The sequence below is a fragment of the Drosophila simulans genome, chromosome 3L, assembly GCF_016746395.2.
Source record: "Drosophila simulans strain w501 chromosome 3L, Prin_Dsim_3.1, whole genome shotgun sequence".
Classification (NCBI taxonomy): Eukaryota; Metazoa; Arthropoda; class Insecta; order Diptera; family Drosophilidae; genus Drosophila; species Drosophila simulans.
In genome coordinates this window covers 21528314-21538911 of record NC_052522.2, presented here as the reverse complement: position 1 = coordinate 21538911, position 10598 = coordinate 21528314, and the positions used below count along the sequence as shown (strand labels likewise).

The window sequence follows — 10598 nt, the reverse complement described above, 5'->3', positions numbered from 1 at the left end:
GGGCGCCTCTTTGGAATTCGTTTAGTATTCATTTTTCACTTTATTACAAACTCATGTGTCTTCCATCATGTTTTCTTGCATATAAACTGGTTTGCTTTGTTACCGACGCTGTTGCAGTTCCTACTGCTGTTGTTGTTCTACAGGTAAGCCTTTTCTAGTTGTGCCTATTTTCGTTAATACCAAAAGTATTATAATTAATTATACGATTTTATGTTTATACGCTTCTTCTTCACTTTTTAACTACATTGTGTTAATGAGCCATAATAAGTATGTTCGCATATAAGTTTAGTTTATGTATGCATGGGTATGTATGTATGTAGATGTATGTATGAATATTTAGGAATATAATTTGGTTATAAAATCGTAAGCCCGCTTAGCTTAATGCGATACATAATAATGTGTCATTCTTCTTAGAACTACCGGTAAATATAATAATAAGAAAATCATATCAAGTTCCATTAAAATAGCTACAGTAATTTCGTGTACTTTAAGGTAGAGAAAATCAAATTTCCAAATACTTTTCAACATTATTTTTGACCAATTCAAAAGTGTTTTGGTTACAAATAATAACAAAAATTTACAATCGCGTAATAAATACAAAATTGGGGTTGGGAAAATTGGTAAAACCAACAAATAAAATTCCATAAACAATCGAAGACTTAAAGTCTAATACAATATAACGTTCTCTTCAATTCTTTTCAAAAATTCTCCTTTTGCGAAACATACGCCTTGAATATGATTCTCTGACCGCCATTTCTAAGCGTTTTCATGTGTTTCTCAGTGTGTTCGTTTTTCTATTCAAATAGTTGGTTTTTGTACGCTCATTGCGTGGATTGCGTCAATTAGAGCGAATTGGTCCATAAAGGTCGTTGATCCCCCGCGCTCAGAGCTCAAATCTCATCGTTTCCTCTTGGCTCGGGGGCTTTACGCATTGGAATTTCTATTTGTAAACTTCTTATAGAAGGTTCTTTTTTATTTCATCATCTGTCTGTTTCACTTTCTTTGCTGCTGCTTCCTTAGTCGGAAAATGGCTTTTGGGTCTTTATGCTTAATGTTTAAATAATATAATCGTATATATAGGAAAAATACGTTTAGTGCTTACGATCTAAGAGAGTACAATGGATTATAAGTATTGGATCGTGTTTTATGTTACAATGAATGGATTGGGTAAAGATTGTTGGCTGTTGAGGATAAATTTATGCTCGGTACCTGCTCTATATCCGATATTCGGTATTCGAATCCGATAAACGCGATCTAATCTAATCTAAAGCTTCGAAGAACGCTACTAGGGGATGCGCTAAAATTTGGCAAATTCTGTTATGTTCGATACATTTCTATGTACCGGTGTATATAAGTCATACTAGGCATTTATCAAAAGTTTTGGGGTCCAAAATCTATAGCGCCCACTAGGGTCCTTGGTCACTTGGTCAAAATATTTCAATCGGGCCATACACAGATGACCCTGTCCCTACGTATTCGATACACAAAATGGTTTAAGTGCTTGATTTTCGATTCTGATCCATTATTCAAATCTCTAGCTGCCCTATGCGGCTGATCTAAGTGTGACTTCTTATTGTTGTGGTTAGATTGTTTTTCAAAAACGTTGATAAATATTGCGTAGGTTCTGTCTACATATAACTGGGATGATACTGTGCTTTAACTAGATGTAAGAATTGTCTTGAAACTTCGAATACGAATCTGAATACAATATGAATACGTTTGCAGTTTGTACGCATACCACATAAGTTTAAAACGAATTTTATACAATTTTTCTTCTTCAAGAATCTAAAGACTAAAGCTTTCGCAACGCTAACATGGAAATCCTATATAACTACGGGACTATAACTCCACTGCTCTCCAGCTGACGCAGCTGCAGCCCTACCCCTAGTACGGATTAAACTTGTTGCGCGGCTTCTCCGCCTCGCCGCCAGTCTCCGTCTGGTGCTGCCGGAATCGGGAGGTGGCATAGTGACCCTTGGCCCGATTTACGCCCGTCGTCTGCACTGGCGGTCCGCCCGGATTGGCTCCGGCCCCATTAGTGTTTCCCAGCGTGGTTAAGTTGAGCAGGTCGAGGGCGCTCAGGTTGGACAGAGCGCTTAGGGCTCCCGGCTTGGTCAGCAGCTGAAGGGCCGAGGCCAGAGGACTGGACAGGGCGGCGGCCGCTGCCGGGTTTACTCCGACAGATCCATTTGTGGCCTGGCCGCCATTGGCACTGGCGTATCCGGTGGCAGAGATGGTACCATTGCTGCCGCCGCCGTTGGCCGCCGGAGTTGCGCCATTGGCAACCCCGGTGGCTCCTGCAGCACCGGCTCCCACGACACCAGTGCCGCTGGTGAGGGTCACCGTCGTGATAGCTCCGTTTGTGGCCGAGGTCGGAGCTGCTGCTCCGGCGACTGCCGCCACTCCGGCAGCAGCAGCTCCGGGAGCTGCGGCAGCACCTCCATTCTGCTGGGCCTGGGCCTGCTCCAGGAGATTGGCCTTCTGCAGCTCAACACTGTGGACGAGGTTCGGTTAAGGTAGATAGAAAGAGAGAGAGAAAGAAAGGAACAAATTGGGATATTGTTGGTATTTGTTTCGGTTTCTTTTTTGCTTTTTGGCAGGGTATAGGTATTTTCAAAACATTTGGTTCTTTTTCGATTTTGTGGAATTGAGTTGGTTTCATTTGATCTTCTCTTGATTCTTTTCGTGTTTTGTTATGCAAAAGGTTAAGGAGGTTTTGTGTGGAGGAACGGTTCGGAGTTGACGGAGAGAGAGATAAAAAAGAAGTGCTTTTTTTTAGCCATTTTGGGGGGGTTTTGGTGGGAGAGCGGCGTTCAAATTTTGGATGGTAGGAGTAGAAAACTTTTGGTGAGCTGTTTGCTTTTAATGGGGAGGCATGGACCGAAAGAGTATCATTGACTTGGAGGATGAACTAGGTGGTAGTGGGATTCGGCTGGGTCAGTTTGTTTTTTGGACGGGAGGTGAGGTGTTGGATCGTTTTGGAGTTGAACTGCAGTTTGAAGTACCAATTGGATCAGGTCCAGTTTCATTTTTTTATTGTCATTTTCAGTTGTGTGAAAAGTGTGCGATGCGTAGATTAATTCGGTGCAGGCCTCATCCTCCTCATAATCATTCGCCTCCTGCTCATCCTCGGATTTGGCCGGGGCCTGCTGAACTTTTATATTATACATGGTTGGTTGGTAAGACTAGATGCTAGGTTTATACAGTTAGATATTTATAGTTTTCTATTAGCTAGAACAGTTGGTTAGGCTAGCGTTCGATGCGAACTACGATCTAGGGGTGTGAGGGTGGAAAATTATACGATTTGTGGTGCTAGTTTGGGCATTGGCAATGGCAATGGCAATGGCAATGGCATTGGCTTTTGGCCGGGCTTACGACTTACAGGCTAGGACATGTGTGTGGCTTAGGCTACGTACGGAACTGTGTTAATGACTCGACCGTCGCCCGCCCGCTTTACCGCTGCACCGTTTTGCACTTCAGCCCACCCACCCACCTCCCCGCAACTCATCATGGGCTGTACATATGAACGCACCGCCACTCCGCCTCTGAGAGTTGGCCTATACCCTACGAACTACCACCTACGACCGACGACCTCCTTATACCTTCTTTCTTCTTTGTCAATTAGCAAGTCAATTCGACAAAATTGATGTTAGACAACAACACAAGCAACAAACGCTCACACATACAGATAGAGAGAGAGAGATAGCTGATGGAAGGCTGAACAAGATCGAGCCACTCACCTCATATTGATTAAGTATTGGGCCAGGGCCACCGAGTCCGGATTGCCGCTGATGGTGATGGTGCGGTCGGTATTGCCGCCCTCGCGCTCCTCGCAGTTGGAGATCCGGATCATGGCGCCGGATATTTGGCGAATCTCGGCGATCTTGGTGCCACCCTTGCCGATGATGCAGCCAATCAGGTCGTTTGAGACGGTCATCTCGTGCTGCTGCTGCTGGGCTCGGTTCGCGGGATTCGCTGTACGCAGTTGCGACCCGGCCAGTGCAGCCAAGGCTGCTGGGGCAGAGCCTAGATTAGATTGGAAATCTGTCTGGCATCTGGCCGCAGAAGCGCTCAACTCACCTGTGTGGTTGATGCCCCCAGTGCTGGCCGGATTCATCCCAGCCAGGCCCAAGGCGGCCAGACTGGCCAGCGGGTTCTTGGCCACCTGTTCGCAGAGCGGGACAAAAGTACGAAACGGATTAGATTGGATTAGATTCGGAGTGCACCTTCTTCGTTGGGGCTCCGGGGCTTCGTGGGTTAAGGTGTGTGTGTATGTATACAGTTGGGTTAATTATCATCTATTTATCTGTTTTCGGGGAAGGGAGAGATCACAAGATCACAACACAACGCGCGTCAACTTCCAGTAACAGGTAACGCAGATGGAACATAACAAAAGGGAAGTGGTTGGAACGGAAACGGAAAAGCGTCAAACAAATAGATACAAGAACAGAATGCAATAGGAAAAGCAAACGGGATACAAGATTATGCTCCATCCTCAGCTCTTTTTACAAACACCATGAGGTTGGTTGTAGTGGGATCGTATTTCTCTTTGTACATGGATCCAGGAGTTCGGTAACGAGTGTATGTGAGTATTTATTGTGCGGTGTAAGCTTATGTGTATGTATGTATCTGGCTTTCCGCAGTCTAAAGCCTCAATTCGAGTGTTGCTCTGGATAATGGTTCTACACAATTTACAAGTTGGCTATACGAAATATAATAATAGATACGAAGGCAAATAGATGGATGGACAAGGATAGAGAGAGATAGACAAAAAAGTGGACACATTGAATAGCTTTACAGGGAATACACCTAGAGGAAGCTTGGGCTTGAGTTCTTCTCACATAAATTACTGAATCCATTAGGATTTAGGGCGACGTGTCCTAAATATCTTTGATGTTTATGCTTGATTTTACTCCGAAAAGTATGCTAGTGCTTTTGTAAATGATTTCCGTTTTATTTATATTAATCTGGGTTAGGTTGCCCTTCCTTGAGGCGAAATTCAGTGCTTCCTCGAGTATTTTTTGTTTTCCTCTTTTCACCAATAACACCTACAGCAAATAACATACACACACTGGCACGCACGCACGCACACATGTGCATGTAAACTAGGACTCGAAAGGGTGAAGATTCGGGGTGACTTTGGGGCTCGAAAAATGGGGACTCTGCACGCGCTCCATAAATTAATCAAATCAAATGCAACACTTGCAAATATGTTTCAAATAATTGCATCTGAATGCTGCGGGAGGAAAAGGGAAAATGGTGGCAGATGATTCACTAGAAAGGAGCGCACAAAAAAGGATAGAGAAAATCTCAAATAAATCATACAATATTCAAATGCTTTGTGTGCTTTTATTTCTGTGTGCATGTGTGAGTTGGCAGATGCATCTGGGTGGGTGTGTGTGTGTGCCTGAGTGGGAGGCGTGTTTGTGTGAGAGCTTAGGAAACGAGAACTGAAATATTTATCAAATGCAATACGAATTTCAAATGAAACAAATAAAACATGCGCATGGAAATATTTTATGACCCAAAAATGAATCGCAACTCAATAAAGTTCAGTGACAGAGCGGTGGGAGGGGACGGAAAGGGGGAAACTACAATGGATTATCTAGCAAAAACTGTCATACAAACTTGCGTGTGTTGGCATATTAACAAACACTTCTTGCCAAGCACAGACAGTACATATAAGAACGCTAACACACAGATACAGATATAGATAGAAAACAAGTTGAAACAATTTCCAAAACTACGAAAAACTTTAGCTTTAGCGAGGAAAGAGAGGCGGGATGGGACCATAAGTGCATTTTTTGATGACTTTTGGCTGGGATGAGGGGTTTGCTTTCCAAGTCCCCTCGGTCTGATTTTTACTGTGACTTCGGCCAACGACTCTGTGGCGACAACAACTTCAGGGACCTGGACTTGGCCAAGGAGCTGCAGTTTGGCCCAATGTCATTGAAATGCGGCCAGCGGTTGCGCCGCCTGGGGATCGTAAAAGAAATGCCAAAGGTAGTAAACTGGGTATACAAGCTACAAAAACCGGAACTGGGGGCTACTGAGGAGGGTAGAATTACAACAGCAACATATGAACACAACTATGTACACTCAGAAAAATAATCAACAGCGATCAGCATTAAGTTTTCCCAAAGCCGATTCAGTTATTTAAACCGATAATAGAAATGATCGTAATTAGACTAATTAAAATGAACTTCAATGGAAAATACAATGAATGGATAATTTAGTTAATCTATAGAATGTTATAGTTTCCAGTAATATTCAGTGCTAACAAACAGATATAATTGGTAACCTTTCAGCACTAGGAATTTATTAGCCTACATTTGACTGTTTTTCTGAGTGCCCAATAGTGTGATGTGAGGGAGTGCAGGCAGGTGACTGGGCAGGGGACGGCACATCATCATGCTCTGCCTGGCGGAGTTGGGTTCTCGAGTCATGTTGCGTTTGATTATATTGGTTAAACGAGTACAGTTTCTTTCAAGAGTCTGGTGGAGATATTCGTGTTCTTGAACCGAATCGCATCGATAGCTTAAAACTCACATCGGGCATTTGCTGTAGGTGATGGTGGTGTGCTGGTATCGCTCCTTGTAAATGTGCCCCCTTTAACAAAGGATCCGCCAAGCCTGAGATACCAGCATGTAGGCCGCCGGTAGCCAGGGCAAGTGGAAATACTGGACAGGTCTATGTTCGATTGATTGATTGATTGATCATTACGGTTGTGTGTGTGTGTTTGGTGTGCGTGTGTGGAATTACAATTGTGTTTCGTGTGTTATTGCGATTCAAATTATGTGGCCAAGGAAGAAAGAAAAGTAGAAGAACGAATATTGTATACCACAAATAAATGTCTTTCAGAGCAAGTTGGTTAAGATCTTAACTTTGTATTTGCTATGGAGAGATGTAAGCTTATCAGATACATGTTTAAATATAGACGTATCGCTAGAGAAACTCTTGTAGAAAGCTTTCGAGACGTGTGTGCAGTTTCTGGTGTGGAGGCGGGGATTCTCAACGGGGTTCGTTGCAACGCAGAACAATGTTAAATGATACCAGGGGGGGATGGACATACTAAAAACAAATGAAGACATCTAAGAGGGTTTGTACTTTGATTTCGAGGGTCCGGTTTTAGGGCTCGGATGATCCCAGGGTTTTCAGGTTCATACAACAACCAATGCCGACAGATTCGCCAGGGGTGAGGTACAGTTGCCAACTGACTAGACTGCTATTGCAATGTAACATCACATTGGGTACTCTATTATATAGAAATACATTTTACCGCAGCTCAAAAAGTTAACCCTGGAAAACAGTACCCATTGTGAACGAAATTGACAACTGTGGGGGCTTTGCACACTACTGCCTGCATTAGGCTAACGAATTGTAAACCAACACCGACAATAACCAGGACCAGGAGGAGAGAGTGAGAAAGAGAGCGATTTGTGGAAGAGAGACGGAGAGATATCGCAAATGGATGGTACAACTAGTTTTTGATTTATTACATTTTTTTCTGGACATTAATTGAATTTGATGCGACAACAAAAACTTTGTCTGTTTTAGTTTTGAGAAACTTTTATTTTTCGTTGGGGCAATGGCTGGCGAGGGGGCTCTGAAGGTCGGAGAACTGAACTGAACTTTACTGTGCTGTACTGTTGTACTGTACTGTACTCTAGTGGACGAGACTGACTGTACTGGGGCCTGAATTGGATTGCGTGGAATTTAATTTGTTTGCTGTTTGTTTTAGCTGTTGTTTGCTGTTTCCTGCGGTTCTGTAGAGCACAAAATTCGATTTTGACATGGGATTTTGAACAGAGTTATAAACAATATTTGTAGATTAGGATGGAAAGAGAGAAGCGAGAGAGTATAAGAGTGTAAGAGATGTAGGGCTCGGGCAGGATGGTATTGGATCAGTATGCTGTTGTTAAAATGGCTTTTGGCATTGTGGTTCTGGTGACAACTCATCTAAATATGCATATGCGCTTAAATTGTTTTAAAGGTGAATTCCGCAGTTTTGTTGACTATTCATATGGATTAGTCCTTTGTAGAGAGAGCTTAACCTTAATGATTGACTGTACTACACGAAAATCATGAGAGACATCAAGAGAACGCAGGTCGTTGGCAAATAAGTGAATATAGTAATATAAAGATGGGAGTTGAATTACTTAATATTCGATACGATACGATTAGTTAGCTGGCGCTCAAAGAGTTTATAGGAGTTTATATTTTTGTGGATCTTGTCGTGTGTCGAGGATTTGATTAATAGATGTTTACTTTCGGTTCGGGTTGGATAGTTATGGCGGATATATGTACGTAGATGGGGTTTGGAGAGAAAGGTGGACTAGTGTAGTTTGAACATACTTCTTAACACACGCTGCCAGCGAGCCCTCTTCAGAACAGAACTTAGAGACACAGAGAGACTGAGCAGAGAGTGAAGAGAAAGAGTTCGAGCCCCCGCTCCCCGCGAGCCTTTCTTTCTTTCACACGAACTCACTCGCCTCGCCTCGCCACGCCTTGAACACTTTTCACTGAGGCGGAAGAAACCCAAGGCTTCTCCCCTCAGGATGCTGCGGATGCGATTCTCGGAGATCGGAGATTCCCGGAGACTCTCGCAGACTCTCACAGTGAGACAGAGACAGGTGCCGGGGCAGACTGAGAGAGAGACCGAACGCGCACGCACTCTCCTCGCAGACACACGCTCTTAACCTGAGAGAAGAGAGTGCAAAAGAAACTAAAAGCAAAACAAAAGTACATATTTTAAAGTTTAATTCAAATATTTTCGTTAATTATAATCGTCGATTCGATGGCTGTAAAGTTTGTTAACACATTAGTTCACTGTTCGGGGTCACCACTTGGACTTGAAAATAGATGAATCTCATGGGTACGACGAGTGGGAGCGGTAATCGGTTCAGTATCGGTTTTGGAATCGGTAACTTTAACGGTAATCGGTACAGTAGATTGTGAGGTTGGGTTCAGAAGGGTCAGAAATGGGTCACAAATCGCAGGAGGTGTTCTATGGACGGCAATCAGGGTCTCCAAGTAAAGAGATTACGGAGAAAGAGATTACGGAGAAATGATAATCGGGGTCTATAGAGCAAGGTAACTGGCACTGGATAATCGGCGGAAACACAAGAGAAATAGAAAGAGAGAGAAATACGGACAGAGAAATATAATAACATAAAATGAAGAAATATTAAGAGGATAAACAGAAAGTGAAGTCGCGCAATAACCAAAAAGATAGTTGGGCTAGGTCGGGGCAAACTCAAATAAATACGAAATTGTTTAGCTGGACTCATGTGGGGTCGGTTAAGATAGAGACAGAGCGAGATATATAGCTGCGGTGGCTAGCAATAGAGTACACAACACTGTTCACTGATCTTAACAACACGTATAGCCTAGTTTTCTGGGTGAGAATTCGGCCAGACGTCCACCTACATACCTCTTGTGTGGGCACCGCGTAGTTTCCTTGTATGGTGAAAGCCTGTCCATTGGCCAGGATGACGGGGCCAGTAACCTGTGGTTTTGGTCGGTACGGGATGGTAGCACCGCGTGGCGGGGACTGTTTGGAAAGAAATTATTAATTTTCGGACATAATGGGGGAATTCCAATAAACTTAGTCGACTGAAACTCTACTCAAGGTAGTTTCCCGAATAGTGTAAAGCAAACTCACCTCCAACATGACAAGACATATCTGATAGATGCACTGGGTGATCTGCTCGGCACTGCCGCTCAAGGTAACCGCCCGCTCTGTGGAGTTGGGTAGCATTTCACTGGCCACTTGGATGGAGCAGCCCGTGGTCTGACGAATTTCCTTGATCTTTGAACCACTCTTGCCTGTCCCGAGTGTGAATTGATGGCATTAGTGGTGTGGTGACTATTTACATTTTCAATCCGCTTACCAATTAACGATCCACATTGACTGGCGGGCACAATCAATCGAATGGGTATTTGAGTTTTGCCAACTTTGCCTACATCATTGAACTGCGAGCACCACTGAAACGGGTCAGAAGTTAGTAATGTGAACCGGGAACGCTAGGGCATGGGGGCGACTATGATAGGGAATGGCCAATTGTACCGCACACATACCTCTTCGAACTTCTTTGTAATGAGCGTGAACGCCGAAAAGATTGCATTAGTTGTACCAGACACAGTCACAATACGTTCCGGGCATGAGCCATCCGAAATGTTGATTTTGGCACCAGACTAGTGAAGAATACCGAATTAGTTGCTGACATCTGAAAGCTCTTATGATGAGTGACTTACCTCTTCACGAAATCTGTTGACAATTTCACCCTTTTTACCAATAATACTACCAACCTCCTGCAAAAAGAGAAAAATAACGATTATATGTTGAGTATTATAGTTGGGAAACACGGTGCAAAGAAACTCTTAAATGCTTTTAAGATGTATCTGGCTCGAGCCACCCCGGCACTTTGTGGACATCGAAAAACCTTTAAGTGAGTTTCGTATTTTTGTTTTCTGTCTGATACTGTCAGCGACGATGCTCAAATTTGATTAAATATTAAGTGATATTATGCCGGAGCATACAGCGGAAGAGCGATGGCTCTGCGTGTGTGTGTAACTACTTTTGCATATTTAATTGC

General features: G+C 43.5%; 1 protein-coding gene across 25 annotated transcripts in view; it reads right to left on the bottom strand.

Annotated features, from left to right (window-relative positions):
- LOC6739671 (poly(rC)-binding protein 3) overlaps positions 1 to 10598 on the bottom strand; it is an 87890-nt gene that overhangs the window by 7684 nt on the left and 69608 nt on the right. For 3 of the 25 annotated variants that reach the window (XM_039294296.2, XM_039294297.2, XM_016174374.3), the window contains 9 exons: positions 10258 to 10314; positions 10081 to 10197; positions 9894 to 9987; positions 9665 to 9828; positions 9434 to 9553; positions 6550 to 6690; positions 4081 to 4165; positions 3741 to 4026; positions 17 to 2494 (listed from right to left, as the gene is read on the bottom strand). In XM_039294296.2, coding sequence (XP_039150230.1) covers positions 1885 to 2494; positions 3741 to 4026; positions 4081 to 4165; positions 6550 to 6690; positions 9434 to 9553; positions 9665 to 9828; positions 9894 to 9987; positions 10081 to 10197; positions 10258 to 10314 — 1674 coding nt within the window. In that variant the 3' untranslated portion in view covers positions 17 to 1884. Of the gene's footprint in view, positions 1 to 16; positions 2495 to 3740; positions 4166 to 6549; positions 6691 to 8355; positions 8659 to 9433; positions 9554 to 9664; positions 9829 to 9893; positions 9988 to 10080; positions 10198 to 10257; positions 10315 to 10598 lie in introns of those variants that run through there. The other 22 variants (XM_044922947.1, XM_016174376.2, XM_016174386.3 and 19 more) reach the window with 22 other exon arrangements.